This window comes from Engystomops pustulosus, chromosome 1 (genome assembly GCF_040894005.1).
Source record: "Engystomops pustulosus chromosome 1, aEngPut4.maternal, whole genome shotgun sequence".
Taxonomy (NCBI): domain Eukaryota; kingdom Metazoa; phylum Chordata; class Amphibia; order Anura; family Leptodactylidae; genus Engystomops; species Engystomops pustulosus.
Window position 1 is genome coordinate 267319191 of NC_092411.1, and position 20201 is coordinate 267339391.

Below are 20201 nucleotides of genomic sequence, written 5' to 3' on the forward strand. Positions count from 1 at the left end.
GATGAGAGTGGGCACTGCTGGCACTATTGATGAGAGTGGGCATTGCTGGCACTATTGATGTCTGTGGGCGCTGGTGGCACTATTGATGTCTGTGGGCGCTGCTGGCACTATTGATGAGAGTGGGCACCGCTAGCACTGTCAATGAGAGTGGGCACTGCTGGCACTATTGATGAGAGTGGGCACTGCTGGCACTATTGATGAGAGTGGGCACTGCTGGCACTATTGATGAGAGTGGGCACTGCTGGCACTATTGATGAGAGTGGGCACTGCTGGCACTATTGATGAGAGTGGGCATTGCTGGCACTATTGATGTCTGTGGGCGCTGCTGGCACTATTGATGTCTGTGGGCGCTGCTGGCACTATTGATGAGAGTGGGCACTGCTAGCACTGTCAATGAGAGTGGGCACTGCTGGCACTATTGATGAGAGTGGGCACTGCTGGCACTATTGATGAGAGTGGGCACTGCTGGCACTATTGATGAGAGTGGGCACCGCTGGCACTATTGATGAGAGTGGGCACCGCTAGCACTATTGATGAGAGTGGGCACTGCTGGCACTATTGATGAGAGTGGGCACTGCTGGCACTATTGATGAGAGTGGGCACTGCTGGCACTATTGATGAGAGTGGGCACTGCTGGCACTATTGATGAGAGTGGGCACCACTGGAACTATTGATGAGAGTGGGCACTGCTGGCACTATTGATGAGGGTGGGCGCTGCTGGCACTATTGATGAGAGTGGGCGCTGCTGGCACTATTGATGAGAGTGGGCACTGCTGGCACTATTGATGAGAGTGGGCACTGCTGGCACTATTGATGAGAGTGGGCACTGCTGGCACTATTGATGAGAGTGGGCACCACTGGAACTATTGATGAGAGTGGGCACTGCTGGCACTATTGATGAGGGTGGGCGCTGCTGGCACTATTATCAATGGACACTGCTTGCACTATTGATGACAGAGGTTTTGCTAATGTGACATAGTGTTACACATGCATATTAAAACATGTGGTCACATTGTCATGACTGGTATTACAAGTGTGCACTGTTAGTAGTAGGTGCACTGCTGGGCACAGTAGGGAATAGCACAGTAGACAATATGGCATCTGTTTAGCATCTGCATTGGGAACCTACAAGAATACATGGTAAATGGTGATTGCAGATGCAGTGTGAATAGATCCCGGCACTGTTGGGGGTCTGCTGTCCCCTGCTGTCAGCATTATGTGAATTCGGAAAATAATACCTGCAATACTTCTGTAGTCTCTGCATTATTGTGGTAACTTCTAGTCACACAAATTGTGGTGAAGCATAGAAATGCATCTAACACCACTGAGAACATATGAGTGGCGGTGTCACCATTTCTATTTTTGTAGTCTTAAAAGGGAACCTGTTATCAGCAATTGGCCTAATAAACCACTACCAGAGTATAGTGCAGCAGCGTAACACCTTCTAGTTAATGTTTCTTTCATGGTCCAGTGTGGTGGCATCATCAAGAAAATCAACATTGAAGTAAGGTGTAAATTGGTTGTATAAAGTCATAGAGGCGGAGAGTTTAACACTGAAGTCAGGGTGGGGAGCCTCCTGCTGTCATTGACATCCTGCATCGGACTTCAGGAGATCTGGTTAGTGATGTCTCTGTCTGCAGGACCATGAATTACAGTGAAGGCGGCTTTCTGAGGAAGAGAGAGCTTGACTTCAGTGTTTTAATCTCCGCCTCCTAGGTCATGAAAGAAACAAGATACTGAAAGTGATCAGCTGCTTGACAATTAGGATAATTTCTGCTGACAGGTTTCCTTTAAAGCCTGGTCTTATTTCACCATCACAGGCACCACAATTGACCATCTTAGTCCAGGGAGGTTGAACCACCACAAAATGGATAAATACCTTACCACCCCCCTCCACCACTCTATGTGGCCTGTGGAGGGGACTATGGTTTTGCCCACTAGCCACCATCTCATGGGTTCCAGTTGTCTCAGCAGAGGAGCACTATGGGTCTGATGTTTAGGATATTTTTGTGGATGTATCTATGACAGACATGTGAGCAGGTTGGCAGCTGTCATATTAACTTCATCCTCTGGGGACGGTTCGTTCGATGCTTGTTCTGTTCCCCTGAAGATGTGGAACCGGGACAAGACCTTAAGGTACATGAGGTTTACACTACAGGTCAAGTTTTTGCCCTTGGTTCTTGTCAATTTATGTGAATGATATTAGCAAAACTCATTGACACTGTTTGTGAAATATGTTATTTGTTCCATAAATGCTCATGTAATTCGGAAATAATGGGGGAAACTGTCTAAAAGCCGTCTTATCAACCAATCACAGTACAGCTTTCATTTTAAATTCTTTTTAAACATTTTATGTAAGATATGATTGTTTGATATAGACAACCAAGACTACAGCAGACTACAGGCAAAAGGCTTTTTCCCACTGTTATGTCTGTCGCACATCTGGGGTCTCTAGTCATAGCAAGTTAGGCCCTATCCACAGGGTAGGACCTATGTTGCTGATCGGTGGGGGTCACAGTGATGAAACCTCCATGGATCCCGAGAATGGGGATCCGTTGTACCCCTACTGTAGTCGAGATACAGAGAGCAGCTGGTCGTGGATACTGATAAAGATTAGAGATAAACAGGGCATCCAGCGCATGCGCGACTAACTACTCCAGGCCTCAGTTCTCAAGATCCGTGGGGTTCCCCATGACTGAGACCCCCACCGATTAGCAAGTTAGGCTCTATCCTGTGGAGAGGGCCTGACTTACTCGTGCTTATTTACTAAGGGTCGCGGATCGCACTTTCGTCGGACTGTTCATGGTTTTCGGGATTTGCGCCGCTGGGGCAGGTATTTAGCAGGGGATTGTGCCGCATGCGATCGGATTGTGGCGCAGCAGTGCTGGCTTTCATGTGACAGAAATCTGGGGCGTGCCGCCAGACGATCCGACTGATTCGGACAGAGCGCGGGATTTAACTTTAAAATTGTGTCACAAGACAAAGCACTTACATGCACCAGGAAGAAGAAGGTGAACTCCGGAGTACCTGAGTGGGGAAGAGACACATGCAGGATATCGGGCGCACGAGCTTCGTGAATCGCGGCACAGTGTATGATCGTCGGACAATGCACTTTGGATGAACTCCAGCCGCCAGGTAAGTAAATGTTCCCCACTATGTCTGGATCACCCCTTTAAATATGGATCCATTTTGTTTCATTTTTTTCCCATTTTTTTTTTTATCAGCATTTGGTTCTCTTCACATCCGACTACAGGTTAATTTTTTTTTACGGACGCTTAGACTTCTATTGTCATCCGCAATCATCAAAGGTGACAAAAATAATTTTTCATTGGACTGTTGAAAAAACAAAGAAGGAAATAGAAAATAAAGGGCCCGTATTCTATCCATGAAAATCACAGATCACATACTGAATAGAGAAATAGATGAGTGAATAAGCAAACACTTTACTGTTCTTACCCTTTTTTTTATTATTGGCCAAACCCTAAAAGAATTTATTAGACTTTGACTTTTAAAGTCACCCCGACCCTTAGAGGAGATCTTGTATGCTCCGTGTTGTAGAGATAATATAAGGTGCCATCATCTTTCGCTGTGACACGACTCTCTATGTACATCAGATGACAGTGATAATTCCAAATGTCAGCGATGATATCGCCGAGGGGGGAGCGGTGAAACCTGCGATGTTGGTTATCACATGCCAGCAGCCTGGTAATAACCCAGTTTGAAGAACGGCATATGGGGACCGCACAAGACGTCAACATACTGGATAGCTGTAAGGAATAATCCCGCTAGACCTCCGCCTGTCATATCTCTGAACCAGGCGACCGTCACTAACAATACTCGTATACAGTGTGTCGCCGTGGTAACAGGGGTCATCGTTCTCATGAAGAGACCAAGCCTCGCTGTGTTGTATTGTGCCTATTGTTGACCATGATCCGGGCCCATGTGTATAACAAGGAGCCCTTAGTTATACTCCCCTTTCTTCTCCATTATTGTCCGCTAATAACAGAGTCTTCAGGATGTGGGTCATCGTGTCGTCGTGTATGAGATCCGCTCTATACAGGTGTAATGCATGCGGGGGGTTTAATAAGCGCTAATTCTACAATCAGAGCAGCAGCTTTTCTGTTATATTGTCAAAACCTACCACCATTTTTTTGTGCGCTTGGTTAAACAACAAGTCAAGGTGGAGTGAAAGTAAAGGTAGCATAAAACATATCATTCAGAACTAAAGCGAATTTACAGATCCAATAAGTGTAGATTTACTGGACTGTGCTCATCAAGTAGGCCTCACCGGAGTGGTCACTACATCTCAATACCCCAACACCCCCACATATCATAAGGCTCTTCATTAGCTGACATATCTTTCCTGTTCTCCAGTAATCTGTCATTTTAGAGTAGATTAAAATAAGCTTCATGCAAAAGAACTTCTTGGTGTACCGGGTGGTGGGGTGGCTAAATCTGCAAGTGCATTCATTTCATCTTTCTATAAACCCTTATACATATTTTACATAATGTAATGTCCCGCAGGACTGGCCCTTACTAAACTCTACGCTCAATTAGCTTCCTGGAGCTGGCTGGAGAGAGTTTGGCCAGTTCTCCCATGCCACCTTCAAGCCCCTAGCTCTTTTAAGGCTTTGTCACCCTTTCCATTTCCCCCATTTTTGACCTGCTCAGCAATACTTTGCTACCATATACTGACCACAGAGTGTTACACAAGTGTATTTTGCTTTTAAATGGATTTATTTACCAGGAACTATTGTAACCTTCTTGAGGCTTCGCAATGCCAGCCAATGAATTTGGTGGAAATTGAGAGTATCCAGACAGAGGAAATCTATAAGTTTAGGCCCTGTCTACAACAGGGGTGGGCAATTAATTTTCCCATGGGGCCACATGAGAAATTTAAATGGTTTAAGAGAGTCAGACTAATATACTTAACTCACTTCTACCCAATACCTAATGCCCCCCTCTCATTATGCCCCCATTCATAATGCCACCTCTCACTATACACCCTTCATAATGCCCGTCATTAAGTCCCCATTCATTATGCCCCTCTGATTATGTCCTTATCATTATGCCCCCATTTATAATTCCTTTTCTCATTATGCCCCCTTTAATAATTCTCCCTCCATTATGCCCCATTTATAATGTGCCCTTTCCTTATGCCCCCATTTATATTGCCCCCCATTCCATCCTCCCTCTTTTTTGTGGCAGTGCAAGTTTTAAGAAAAAAAACCATTTGCAGGGCCAGATATGGCCTGCGGGCCGTACAATGCCAAGGTCTATAAGTTTAGGCTCTGTCTACAACAGGGGTGGGCAATTAATTTTCCCATGGGGCCACATGAGAAATTTAAATGGTTTAAGAGAGTCAGACTAATATACTTGAAGGGCCGGATGTGGCCCGCGGGCCGTACAATGCCAAGGTCTGGTCTAGAACTCTTGAGTCTTTCTGGATTTGTCTCTCTTGAGATTAGGATCTCATTCCTGAGATTTGTCTCTTTCTCCTGAGACTCCTGAGATTTGTCTCTCTAGAGATTTCTGTGTCTCTGTGTACTGCTACTGCAGAAATTGCTGTCATGCTATTGATAAAGCAGAGCCGACCGGGCATCATAGGAGATTCTGTCCAGCGAAGTTTACCACTGACCACACTAACGTTCCTGCAAGATGATTATCTCCACAGTCATCCAATCTACAGCCCTGCTAGCCCTCTAAAGGAAGGATTTTTTGCCAGCCGGCTGTTTCGCTGCTGTTTGAAGCCTGCCAATAAAATGTACTGTGAGTTTTGAAGAATCTCCTCTCTGTGTGTCCCTGGCCTGCCACTAACATCACTGGCCTCGCACATAACATCTGCTGGGAAGATAGACACTTATACTGGGACAGCCTCAGGGACGTACCTTCTACACACACACTGCTGTGGATGAGGCCTTCATGAGTAACCAACAGCTGCGGCCTAGCCGCCATCATAGCTGGCCACTTCAGGTACAAGTTCCTGCTGCCCCCATATGCTGGAGATGTTGCACAAAATAGTTTATGTGCCCCCAGGAAGAAGAAAATGGGTGCACTAGTGGACAATGCAGGAATCCTTAGAGCGCTAGATAAAATTACTTTGTGGGCCCACCCTCCATCAGCAAGTCCACAAAGTGACATGATAACCGGAAACAGAGTTACATGTACCTTTTCTGATTCCAAAAGTTTTTATATACCACAAAGATGAAGGATTGTTAACCAAGCACAATTGCATTGTGGTGTGTGCCCCTTTAGCCGGATCCACTCTTGTTTTAACTTGTTATGCCCCTGTTTTTACGAAAAAAGGCTTTCAAAATTATGCAAATGAGGATGAGGAGCTCCAGGCTCAATTAACATTTATAGAGCCAGGTGCTCCTTTGGGTCATTTGCATATTTTTATTTTTTTTTTAGTAAAAACAAGGGCATAAGTAGCTAACAGAAGAGTGGATCCTGCCAAAGGGGGTACACACCAGCATGTAAGTGTACCTGATTTTGTGCTAGATTTCATTTAAAGGGGATAGCCACAACTAAACCTTACCAGGCAAAGCAAAACCAGCTAATAGGGTCAACTGTATTGCACTCTACCACTTCAGCCCATCTGAGTTTTGCGTCACCTGACCGTGCCTGCAGCCGGTGTATGGACTTCCTGTCATTTCTCCTGTCCTGCAGACTTCCGGTGAGTCAGGGGACTTATTACTGTATGCGCACCCCCTCCGTGAACACCACTACTACATCATTGGTTGGAGAGATGTTTCAAGGATGGAGTTAAAAGTGAGCGCATAGCCCTCCCACTCACTCTGAGGCTGCATTCACACAAACATCTTGCGGCCTGTCCCTTCATCCTCCATACACGGCAAAAGACTCACAGACCGATATGGTGCCGCACACATGTGGAAAAGATAGAACATGTCCTAACTTTCCAAGTTTTCATGGCCATCAACCCATTGTTGTGCTCAACCCCCTTCAGTTTCCCACATTCTCAATGGATTAAGTGACCTCTTCATTGGCTGTAATGAATAGCGAGCTGATATCTCGCCATTATGTATACGGAAGTAGTAGCTTCTATAGGTATCGAGGAACCACTTATTCTCAATAGAGAATCTCGGGTACGTGCTTCTATATAAGCATCTATAGGTCCCACTCCCTTTAAGTGCCTCTGGAGTGATTAGTGCGCGTAACAACATGTGGGAACAGAGTGACAGAGATCAAGTGGCTGCCGGCGGAGTAGAAGTGAGAAGATTAAAGAGCTTCGGGGCTGCACAAGATGAAGAAAGCGCAAAGGTGACGACAAATGAGGAGACTTGGAGAAATGTCACATTTAACTAAGTGTCAACCTTAACTTTGTCCTTCACTGACTCGCAGCACAAGGACTTCAAGGTAGCAGCGAGATATCGCCCATGCCAGAGGTTTTAATTTTAGGGTTGGAAAAGGGCAGATTCAGGATTGTCTGGCCCAAGCTTTATTTCTTATTTTTCTGGTCTATAGCCTCCGGCCTTGGCTGATTTGGTCACATCCAATGGGCGCCTTCAGTCTCTAGACATGGCTCATTTAGGGGACTAATTTTGGGAACATCATTACATTTTAACATAAATTATTTGAAGGAGTGTGTTAGGTTTAAAATGGCTTCCAAAAGCGCTGTACAGGGTCTTAAACTAGTAGTACGGGCACCTGTATATTTCTAACGAATCATGTAGAGATAATAATCATATTTGAATGGATTTGCTTATCTGCCCTACAAATGTACTAGGGGCAGAAACACTATTTGGGGGAGATCTATCATAAATCTCTGAGAGCAGAACTGTTCCAGTTGCCCATGGAAACCAATCAGAGCTCAGCTTTCATTTTCCCACAGCTGTTTATAAAATTAAAGCTTGGCTCTGATTGGTTTCCATGGGCAACTAGAACAGTTTTACTTCAGAAACTTGATGATAAATCTCCTAATGTCTATACAGGCGGTCCCCTACTTAAGAACACTCGACTTACATACGACCCATTGTTACAAACGGACCTCTGGATATTGGTAATTTATTGTCCTTTAGTCCCAGGCTACAATAAACAGCTATAACAGTTATCACCGGTGTCTGTAATGAAGCTTTATTATTAATCCTGGTTCTATGACAACCCAACATTTTTAAAATCCAATTGTCACAGAGACCAAAAAAGTTCTGGCTGGGATTACAATGATAAAATATACAGTTCCGACTTACATACAAATTCAACTTAAGAACAAACCTACAGACCCTATCTTGTATGTAACCCAGGGACTGCCTGTATTTGCCTACAAACAGCCACGGCTGATCTGCTGTGGTGCTCCGTTTGGACCCCCACCAATCTGATATTGAAGAACAATCCTTTTAAATCTAAGCAGCAATGACTATTGGATATCTTCCAGGTAAAGCAGAAAGTTGTGACTCACAACCAGGAGGACCACAAGCCTGATGTAAACCAAAGCAACCAAGATGTGGCCTCCAAAGCCAAGAAGAAGAAGAAAATTAAAGACACTAAACTGTTGCCCCTTGATGAGGTAAGTCATCAATGCTTTGAGGGATTTGGGAAGTTTGCGCAAATTTTCTTTTAAGTAGTCCAACCTAGATTAAAGTTGTGTTGAGAACCCACTCCCCTTAAAGGGGTATTCCCATCTGGGCATTCACATTTAATTAAAATCTTTTGCCATATGTAAACATTTCTTCATTTGTATGTTGTTAAAAAAAATGTTCCTGTGTGAAGATAATTTCTCATAATTGTAGTCATGTTGACCCTTAGAAACGAGATGGCTTCCTCGGATACGACCACCTCACATATTGGCAGCGGTGGCCAGACTTGCGCTATTGAGTCCTGCCTGACCACATGGATTCAGCAATCATTACCACAGGACGTCTGTGCGACATGCAGTAACTCCCGGACATTCCATATACAATAACCTTTTGTTTCTTTGTGCAATCCCTCCAACAGAGGTGGTCGTATCCAGGGAAGCTATCTGGTTTCTAAGGGACCACATGACTACATTTGTGATAAATTATCTTCTCACAGGTAATTAACATCTAATTGAAAATGTATATAAATGACAGATTAGTTAAATTAAATGTGAATGCCGAGATGAGAATACCCCTTTAAGGTGGGCTAGTCATAAGGGGAAGTAATGTAATTAATCACAGATATAACACAGAGGCCCAGAGTGTATTGGATATTATCCTGTAAGCATCCTGGACTATAATGAATATTTGATCTGTTGTCATCCATTTTTATCAGCCACTCGAGATCACTCTAATAAACCAGTGATGGCAAACCTTTTAGACACTGAGTGCCCAAACTACAACCAAAAATCACATATTTTTCACAAAGTGCCAATGCGACAATTTAAGCAGTAACTTATTACCCTCTGCTCTTTCACAGGATTAAATTGTATAGGCACCTGAGGACACCAATACAGTAGAAAGGAGGAGAAGAAGTTTGGATTATCATTGTAGCTTCCTTCTAGGGTCCTGGGCTGCCTGGGACTGCAAGAGGCCTTGAGTCCTGTCTGGCGAACTCTGCCCTGGGGTGATAGCAAGAGTGCCCATATAGAGGGCTCCGAGTGCCACCTCTGGCACCCGTGCCATAGGTTCGCCACCCCATGCCATAAACCCTCATATATACAATGTATTATGTAAAACAATGCATTTCCAAATAGACATTAAAGGAAACCTACAATCAGGAATGTAGCTATTAAGGTAGATCTGATAGTAGGTTCCTAGTAACATTGTAAGCCCTAAACTATCTTTTCCTAATCCTATAACAATTTCGAACACTTTATCTGACTAATATGCCAATTTTCGGCAGGGGCTACTGGGGCATGAGCAAAGGCTACTCTACGCCACAGTAGCCTCTGCTGAATATTTGCATAGAAAGTATTCTAGGATTAGGGAAAGATGGTTTAGGTCCTAGAAACCTACCATCAGATCTCCCTTTAAGGGATTGTCCAAAACCATAAAAAAGCCATGACTTCACGGTCCCTTCTGGCGTCCCACACTGCCATCTCTTCGGTCCATGTCCTATGTAAAAAACAGGGGCATGAAAGCCGCACTGCATTCAGCTTTTGGCCGGTTGAGAAGTCCGGCTACGCCCACCCGTCCCTATTCCCACCGCTGTGTGGGCGTGGCTGACCACCTTATTGTTTCTGTGCCCTTGTATGTTTACATGGGGCATGGACCAGAGAGATGGCAGCACGGGACCGTGGGACGGACCACGGAGGTAAGTAAATGTTTATTTTTTTAAACAAGCCCCCTCCCGGCCACCAGTAAGTTTTTTTTTTTTTGCGCTCTGAGACAACCCCTTTAATAGGTAGATTCCTGATGGTAGGTTTCCTTTAAGAGTCCCTGTTGTGGGCACCAATATGGTGTGATCCCCTTACACTTGTCTCTGTATATGATCTAATGATGGCCAATCACCTTCCAATATATGTCCTTAGAAATACACCTATCCATGTTTAAAGGGGTTGTCTTAAAACCCATATTACATGACAGCCATTTAAAGAGAACCCTTCACCACCTCCTCCGGCTCCAACTCTTTGCATTCTTTAACAGGTTTTTCTCTATTTCTCATCATTTCAGGGCAATCAATTCTTTTTCTCTACCTTATATTCTAGCTAATGTCAAGTGGGCTGTGGGCAGGACCACCCACCTGACAATACAGAGTGTAATTAGCATATTTGGAGCTCAGTCTACTCCGGATTACTCAGGAACAGTAGGGGCTAGAGAAAAAAATTCAATTGTGCCGAAATTAGTGGAGCAGCAGCTTTTAAGGGGAATAATTCACCAGATTTTATCCCATTCTACTACTAGCACCTTAAGATAGGGGAGAAAAAATCTCCATTCTAAAAGTTTGTCTCTTATGTGAAATCTCATCCAAAGTCATATGTAGATGAGCAGATAAGTCAAGTTTAGAGGGTTCAGGTGGAGTGTTATTTCAGACACCCATCTGCAGTTCTAGTACCTAGAAACATGCAGGTATCCTATTATCATCCAACGTAGGGAACGCATTGTCTTATTAATAGTCTTCAAATTGTGATATTTACCTTTAAAGGACCAGGCCATTTTCGTTTTTTGCATTTCCATTTTTCACCCCTTGTCTTTAACTCCTTCACGCTCTGCACCAAGGATTCTGTATGGAGGCTGCATGAAGAGGGCTTATGGACTGAACCCTCTGCATACAGAGATGGAGACGGCTGCATACTGCAGCAAACACCCACTGCTAAACCAGCTATCGGTGCTGGCATCTGCTGCATTTAAGATTGGTTCATGTGCGCCGCCATCTTTGTTTAGATCGTCCCAGGAAGTGTGGATAGGCTGCCATGACAGGATGGCCGTGGTTGTCTGGTTTCTGCATTTTCGTTACAATGAGCCAGTGGGTCTTTGTAATGTATACTGTGTAAAAATTCCATATACTGCAATACAGTAGTATTAATAGGAACGATCACACCATCTAGGGTTAAAGTACCCTAAAGGGTCTAAAGTATACAGGCGGTCCCCTACTTAAGGACACCTGACTTACAGATGACTCCTAGTTAAAGATGGACCCCTCTACCCCCTGTGACTCTCTGGATGTTACTATAGTCCCAGACTGCAATGATCAGCTGTCAGGTGTCTGTAATGAAGCTTTATGGACAATCCTTGGTCCCATTACAGCTAGAAATTTTGAAACTCCGATTGTCACTGGGGCAAAAACATTTTTTTGTTTGGATCTACAATTATAAAATATACAGTTCCTGACTTACATACAAATTCAACTTCAGAACAAACCTATGCAACCTATCTGGTGCGTAACCCGGGGACTGTAGAAGTTTACCCTGTAGTAAAAGAAAAAAATTCAAAAACATAAAAAAAAATTTAAAAAATTCAAATTGGTTCCCAAGAAGTGATATAAAACATAATAAACAGTAAAAATCACAAACATGATATCACCCCGTCTCAAAATGCAGAATCTATCAAAGTATGAAACGGTTATTCTCGGCGGTGACCTCATAATGGAAAATGGCGCCTAATTGTCTGAAATGTCACCTTTACACCATCACATAAAAAAAGGAATAAAAAGTGATTAAAAGGTCACTTAGTCCTCAAAACGGTAGTAATGAAAACGTCAGCTCATCACCTCACACAGCTCCGTACAAAGGAAAATGAAAAAGATTTTTGAAGGTGGAGAGAGAGAAATGGACGAAAAAAACCCTAACTTTTAATTTCATATTCCATGTGGGTTATTGGGAAGCTGAAAAAAAAATTCTAAATGCGATGAAATTCTAGAAAAAAAGCATTTTTTTGTGGACTCACAAGTTTACTTTATTCTTTTGGTCAATACGATCGCTGGAGGAAACAAAATTTATATAGGTTTTATTACGGTTTGTTCTAATGATTTAAAAAAATTACCTTTTATACAAAAAATGTTACCATTTCCTGAGGCCAATAACTTTTTCATAGGGCAGCACAGTGGCTGAGTGAGTAGCACTTCTGCCTTGCAGTGCTGGGGTCCTGGGTTCAAATCCACCCAGGTCAACATCTGCAAAGAGTTTGTATGTTTTCTCCGTGTTTGTGCGGGTTTCCTCCGGGTCCTCCAGTTTCCTCCCACACTCCAAAACATACTGGTAGGTGATTAGATTGTGAGCCCCATGGAGACAGGGGCCAATTTGTCATGCTTTGTGCAGCGCTGCGTAATCTGTAGGCGCTATATAAATAAAGAATTATTATTATTACTATTCATACCTCAGTGTATGGAGCTGTGTGAGGTGTAATTTTCTTGCAGGGAATTTTCTATGGGCTGCTAAATTCTGAAAAATTTCGGACATTTGGGGGCGTTATTATCCATTATGGATTTATCGCTGGTAATAAACGTTTTTTACGTTTATAGGTATTGCCGCATCCCAAAAGTCCTGATCTAACACGTTTATGTTTTTATTTTATTTTTCAGTTCTGAGAAAGGAAAGGTGTGTGAGGGGGGGTACTGATTAGAATTTCTAGTTTTTTTTGTTTTTTTTGTGTAGTATTGCAGTATAAGGAGAATTTGCTATAGATCTGTTACAGTCTGCAAACTATTATAGATCTGTAGTCTCATACAAATTCCAGGCTGCCATGGGAACGGAGCAGCACTTCCCAATGATGTCACAGGGAGCAAATATCCAATCCAAGATGGTAGCACTCGCGTGCTCCCGGCATTTACCGGAAATGGTTAACAGCCATTACCGATGGTTGTCAGCGGTGGGTATTTGCTGCCATGTATGATGAGGTCTCAATGGCTGCCATGTTTCCCTTGATGGTAAATGATGAATTAAGAAGTTAATAAAGTTTTACTTTTTGTATAACTCTTTGTGTAAGTCTGGCCTTGTGTAGGTTGCATGTCATATTAAAGATAAGAATCTCATTTTTCACATCAGTCTTGTGGTTCTGTAAGCTACAGATCTAGAGTTAACCATCTGATGTGAAAGATAAGATTCTTATCTTAAAGGGGTTGTCCCGATATATAGCTGGCCTAGGGGGCTATGAAAATACAACAACTTATACCGGCGCTCAAAATATTTCTGTTAGCCTGGCACGCCCAGCCATCACCTTTCCCAGCGCCTGATAAAGCATTAGTTTTAATGCGTATTAGGTGCGGTGGCGATGGACAGGTCGGACGGAAGTAGTCTGAGCGGAGCGCGGCATAGACGGGCAGCGGCATGGAACAATGAAAGCACAAGGTAAGTATACACGTTGTTTTTTTTTTACAGCCCCCCCCCCCCCATTTTTTAACACCCAGACAACCCCTTTACATATGACACCAGCACCATGTTTTTAGGTGCTATAGAACAGAAGATAGGGACTTTTGAAACAACATTTCACCTGCAGCCTCTAATCTTGACTCATCTCAGGCAATTTTTACATGCCTTTGGTGGAGATTAGTTAAAGGTAAATGGTTGAGATTTCACATAAAAGAGGGAATTATAGAAAGGACGTTCACAACTTACCTGAGGGGGCTTGTAGATTGATGGGGTAAAATCTGGTCACAGGTTTAAATGGAGCAAAAAAGGGGAAGGCGATGAAAAGTTCTTGGTAATTGAAAAGTACCCCAGAGTTACCGTATATACTCGAGTATAAGTCAACCTAGGGTTATTCAGCACATTTTTTGTGCTGAGAAACTTGGCTTAAGTATATACGGTACAAGATATTATACAATGTATTTTTTAATGATGTATTAAGGGCATCCGATCCCTATGTGATACATATGTCTTACTTTGCATGCCTTGTTTTGCTAAGACCACCCCTTTGACACTCTGTGAGACCAAAAATTGAGGTATAGCCCTGTATAATAACCTGCAATAGTCACATACTACAGGATACCACTGACTGTCCGTATGATACATGTGACGTGATTTGCATTGTTAAAATCTGATAATCCTCTAATTACCTTCCTGGAATACGGCGCCGGCTGCCCATGTATACGGGTATATAATAGCGGGCGGCCTGGCGTGTGCATACATAAAAGGTATTTGGAGAACCTCGCTGAGATCCAGCCACATAAATCTCGCACTAATGGTTAGCACGGGGGATGATCAGACGCATAATAATTAATTGAGGAACAGCTTTCGTCAACGTAATAACGTTCCGCTCCGTTAGGCTTTATTTGTGTGAATAATTGGATAATGCTTCATGGTTTATTTATCTTCCATCCCCACCGGTGCGTTCACATATTTTATGTAATCTCTATAAATAACCGCTATTTATATTCCTTTATAATCCGAGATTTATTTGCTGTGTTGGGGAAATAAATTGGTGCGGTTGATGGTCTGGATATTGTGGGTCAAGGTCCCCCTTCCCCTCCCCTTTAAGGGTAATATACATTCTGTTCCCTTTTACAGGAAGGTGACCCGCTGTCAAATCACGGAGTGGCAGCTTTTGCGTTAAAGGCCAAAGTGGTTTATCCAATAAATCAAAAGTTTCGGGTAAGAATTTGGATCTGGCTCCGAGGCACAGACGACCTTTGTCTATGGGGCTGCATTTTTCATATTACATTTATTTTTGTTACCCCCAAGTCCATTATAGATACATATAAAGTGCACATTACGGCAGGGAACAATATACTGTGTGGCGCAGAATGGATTTGCAATTTATTTTAATATTCATAGCTATTCACATCTCAACTAATCGGAGCTGCAGAAAACGATTGGACGGATCGTGTGTTTAGCATTTAAATTGAGAAAAAAAAATTACAACAATATCAATACTTTACTGTGTTTCAGGTACACGAGACACATCTTGGTAAGATCATGATTCCTTAAAGGAATACTCCATGTAAACTCTATAAACGGAGTCTGGATACAGAGGTTCTCTTTGTTGATATATGCAAATGAGTTCTATCATTTATAGGCATCTACCTGTAGGCCTATGTCTAACCCATTAGAGGTTTCAGGGTTTAGACTTTATTCTTTCACAGTTGCTTCGCATTTGGATCTTCTCTTTTATATTGCTGAAACTGATTGATTCTTACAGCATATTATAGAGCAGGGAAAACTGAGTAGATTAAATTAAACATAGTATCCTTTTGGCAGACTGCATGTTATAGAGCAGGAGGAGCTGGGCACATTGCAAATAGAGCATTATGTACAATCTTGTCATCTCCTCCTGCTCTATAACATGCTGCCTGCTCATAAGACACTGTGCACATTCTGCTCATCTACTCCTCCTTTATAACATGCTGCCTGCATAAAGAACACTGTGGACAATCTGTTCAGCTCTACCTGCTCTACAACATGCTGCCTGCAGGTAGGACACCTGTATAATCTGCTCAACTCTCCCTGCTCTATAACATGCTGCCTGCAGGTAGGACACTGTGTACAATCTGCTCAGCTCCTCCTGCTCTATAACATGATGTTTGCAGATAGGATGCTATGTATAATCTGCTCAACTCTTTCAGCTCTATAATATGCTGCCTGCAGATATTACACTATGTATAATCTGCTCATCTCCTCCTGCTCTATAAAATGCTGCTTGCAGGTAGGACACTATGTATAATCCGCTCAGCTCCTCCTGCTCTATAACATGCTGGCTGCAGATAGGACACTATGTACAATTTCCTCAGCTCTTTCTGCTCTATAACATGCTGTTTTTTAGATATGACACTATGTATAACCTGCTCAGCTCCTCCTGCTCTATAACATGCTGCCTGCATATAGGACACTATGTATAATCTGCTCAGCTCCTCCTGCTCTATAACATGCTGTGTGCAGATATGACATTATGTACAATTTCCTCAGCTCCTCCTGCTGATTCAAGAAGGAAGACTGATATCAGGCAGGAGGAGCAGAATATGTAGATTGTTCATAGTTGCATAAAATAGATGTAAATAAAACAGGAAAGTGTCCATAATTTCCTTTTTTTTCCATCATGTTTCTATTCCAGCCTCTTGCTGATGGAGCGTCAAACCCTTCACTGCATGAGAACTATAAGAGGACACGACTACCCAACCAAATCTTCGAAGATTCTGTGGAGAGCAGCATGGAGTCCATGAGTCAGGGGGAGAAGGAAGATGAGAGTTCTTCTACAACAATACATTCTAATACCAGTCTGGATAAATTCTACGAGAGAATGTTTCCTCGAGTCAACAGCTTCCCAGAAGTCCTGCAGTGTAACGGGTAAACGAGATCTAAAACTAAAATAGCGTTCAGGCGCATAGTGGAATGTCCTAAATGAGGGGCCCACATCTGTTATGTAGATACGATCTAATAGGATATATGGAGGGTTATAATTGGGGAAAATAGATCTACCGTATCAGCTGCCGAAGGTTATCGATACAACTGGCACAGTGTCAGGGGGAGGGTTATCAAGAGATGATGTCACTGCCCATATCAAGTGTCAGACTCTGCTGTAAAGCAGCTCCCCTTCTGCTGTAAAGAGGGAAGGTGATGGTGCCTATGGTAGACAGGCATTTTACATATTGTTGACTCAAATATGAATTATATCCATTGTGTGCATTGTTCATGTGTGACAACGCCTCTCCATACCAGTGTACCAGATAAAGACCTCGGGAGATCCATTAGAAGTTAATGAGAGCAGGACTGTTGGCAACCAATCTGAACTCAGCTTTCATTTTCCCACAGCTGTTTATAAAATTATAGCTGAGCTCTGATTGGTTTCCATGAGCAACTAGAACAGTTTTATCTCAGACACTTCTGATAAATCTCCCCCCTTGTATATAAGCTCCATAGTGATGGATGGTGATCATGTAGATGTTCTGTGTATTATTAAGCTTATAAAGGCCTTATGTCAGAAGACTAATCATTCATTCCTACGGGAAGACACCTAATAAATGGATGACTTCATCAAGTACCAGACTGAGGATGATGGATGCTGCAGAGAATGTATCATGTTTTATTTCAACCACATAGGTCACCAAGCATCAGTCTCACCTTCAGACAGTAGAAACAAAGCTGGGTCGTCTGTCATGGTCTCCACATCAGAGAATAGGAGTTGTAGTCCTGACATAACACAGTGTTTCTGTATAGTTATTGTGCATCTCATTTGTCACCATTGTAATAAAAGAAAGATCATAAGAAATTTGTAACCCAACTCAAAAGAAACGTAAAACAATAGAACTAAACATGTTAATACGAAATGTTGAACGTTACTGAAAAAGTCAGTCTTTTTGGAGTCTGAAAACCACATGGATAGTGGAATCTGGTTGCTTCCATCTTTGGCTGACCGGGCAAAGGCTTTCGGAATGTTCCATTATCAAATCGTATCTCCCATTCTGAGAGCAGGGAAATCGGTGGAGTTCCATCCCATTGTAAGGATCAGTGTTCCTTTTGGCCCAGTTTATTTGGAGCGGTGGCCAAGCATGGAGGTTATTACTACATTAAAAGATTAGGAAGCTAACAACATAGAAACCTTGAAAGGTCACTTCAAAGAATCATAAGAAGGAGAGCACCCACTCCCAAGCAAAATCTCTACAGCTCATTTTTAGAGCCCTGACCCTTTCTTTCTAGCAATCAGTGGAGGTCCCAGGGGTCCTAATTCTCAGCAAAAACTTTTTCGTTTTTGCGTTTCAGTTTTTTTTTACTCCCCTCATTCCAAAAACGATAACTTTATTTTTTTTTGGTTAACAGAGATGTGTTAGGGCTTGTTATCTGCAGCACAAATTGTACTTTTTAGTAGCACCATTTAATATTCCATGCAATATACTGGAAAGCTGGGAAAAAAAGTGGTGAAATTGACAAAAAAACACATTTGTGGGGGGGCAGTTACAGTTACACCCGCTGTATATGGAGAGAGCTCAGCCTCTGCTGCGTTGTGATAACATTTGTGTTAGCAGGGGGGAGGGAAAGGCAGTGTAACAGCCTGTGAAGCTGCAGGATGAAGGATGGTAACAACCCCCAGAGTGTTTCTGACTCGTTAGCATAATTTTAAAAGTTGATTCTAGGAGGAAGGAAGCCACTGATAACAAATATAAGAAGAGTACCACAGTCACGGAGCCTGGATCTATAAGTAATTTCCCCTGGGTGATTTTGATGGTAGATTTCCTTTTAAGTGATGTTCTTATAATCAAAGTATATTATAAGATAAAATAATGTAGTGCTTTTTGTACAGTAGATGGTAATCGGGCCTATAATCCAATGTGTGTTCTCCTTGAAGGTGTGATGTAAAGCTGTGTCTGTACAGTCTGTGTCTGCAGAGCTTACCTATACTGGATACTGAACTGAGGCAAGAGCAATACACGGTGAGTGCGGCAGAACTATATTACTAAGCGTCTTATTTATAGATCCGCGAATCATCAGTGATGGGTCCACATCTGGTCTGAGCCAATTGTCCTAGAAATTAGTATATAACCGACCTCTAATCCACTAAAACACTGGTATTGTTTTTTTTTTGTTTTGTTTTGTTTTTTTTTCTAAAAATGAATTTACAAATTTAGTAATTTTCAGTTTTCACTAAAACGATAATAACGGAAGCCTTGACAGAGAATAGTGGTAACCAACAAAAGTCAGGTGAAATCAATGGATATCTGTTGGACTGATGTTATTGTCGTACATATAGGATTGTTCCCATGAGAATCAGAAGCAGTGTAAAGCAAGGGGGAGAGAAAGAGTCCGATGAAGCCCAGCGTTATGCAAATAGATTAAAAAACAATCAATAAATAGGCATTACCATAACATTTTTATACTGTTTATGTGCTTTTTATGGTTTATTGCAACTCAACTGCATAGAGATAAATGAAGCTTAGTTGCAATACCAAACATATGTATATAGGTGAGGGCATATAAAACATAACTTTTACTATTGCGGTTAAAAGAAAACAACACCAAAGTGAACCATCACAAAAAAATAAATATAAACCAGAGATAAAAGCTGACCAAAGTCAATAGGTTGGTTTCTCTGTAGGATACAACAACCATCCAAGTTAGATGCAAACACAAACAGCATAAAGTATATGAACTCTGATAGCCTAATAGTACGTTTTGCCAACCTGTAAGGGAAAAGGTGGATCCCTAAGCAAACACATACAGCATCATAACTATAGACTCTGGATGGGGAAATATATCAATGAATACTTTAGGTAAAAAGAAAAATTGGTCAGATCTCACCCATCCCGGGACAGTTATGCACCGCCCAGTTTCAATATCATAGGAACTAGATCACACCTAACAGGACATGGCCTCGTATACCACTGGTAGGTCATGATTTGGCCACACAGGATAGGGCTATTCTGACCAATGGGAGGAAGGTTTGTGGACTGGATGGGTGTTAACCCAACCACCCAAAGCCTTTAAATACTTTGACTCTGGAGTATACATTGCTACAGGAATGGACTAGGCCATTGCTAATCCATGGTGCTGACCACTGTCGGTTTCCCTGCAGCAGGACTAAAAAACTGGCATTATTCCCCTGAAGAAAGTTCCACTATCTGTGGCACTGGAAACGCGTCGGGAATGCTTTTTTTTTTTTTTTTTTTTGAATATAGCACCTATAGGGCCTACTAGGGCAAGTCCATGACTAGGGAACACCTGGGACTGTCCTTGTAAGGACGGGAGCTATATCTGGGAACTAGGGCGAGTGGAGTTGAGGGCTTACTAGGGGCAGCGCATCCATCTACTCCTGACCTAGATGTGCCTGAGACCCATCATCTACAACCCTCGTCTGGTCCTACCTCGGGATGGGTGAGATCTGACCAATTTTTCTTTTTACCTAAAGTATTCATTGATATAT

General features: G+C 42.5%; 1 protein-coding gene across 1 annotated transcript in view; it reads left to right on the forward strand.

The window, feature by feature from the left end:
* EVC (EvC ciliary complex subunit 1) overlaps window positions 1-20201 on the forward strand; it is a 72195-nt gene that overhangs the window by 1225 nt on the left and 50769 nt on the right. Inside the window, exons 2-5 of the mRNA XM_072126098.1 lie at window positions 8393-8524; window positions 14861-14944; window positions 16401-16633; window positions 18630-18714. Coding sequence (XP_071982199.1) covers window positions 8393-8524; window positions 14861-14944; window positions 16401-16633; window positions 18630-18714 — 534 coding nt within the window. The remainder of the gene's footprint in view (window positions 1-8392; window positions 8525-14860; window positions 14945-16400; window positions 16634-18629; window positions 18715-20201) is intronic.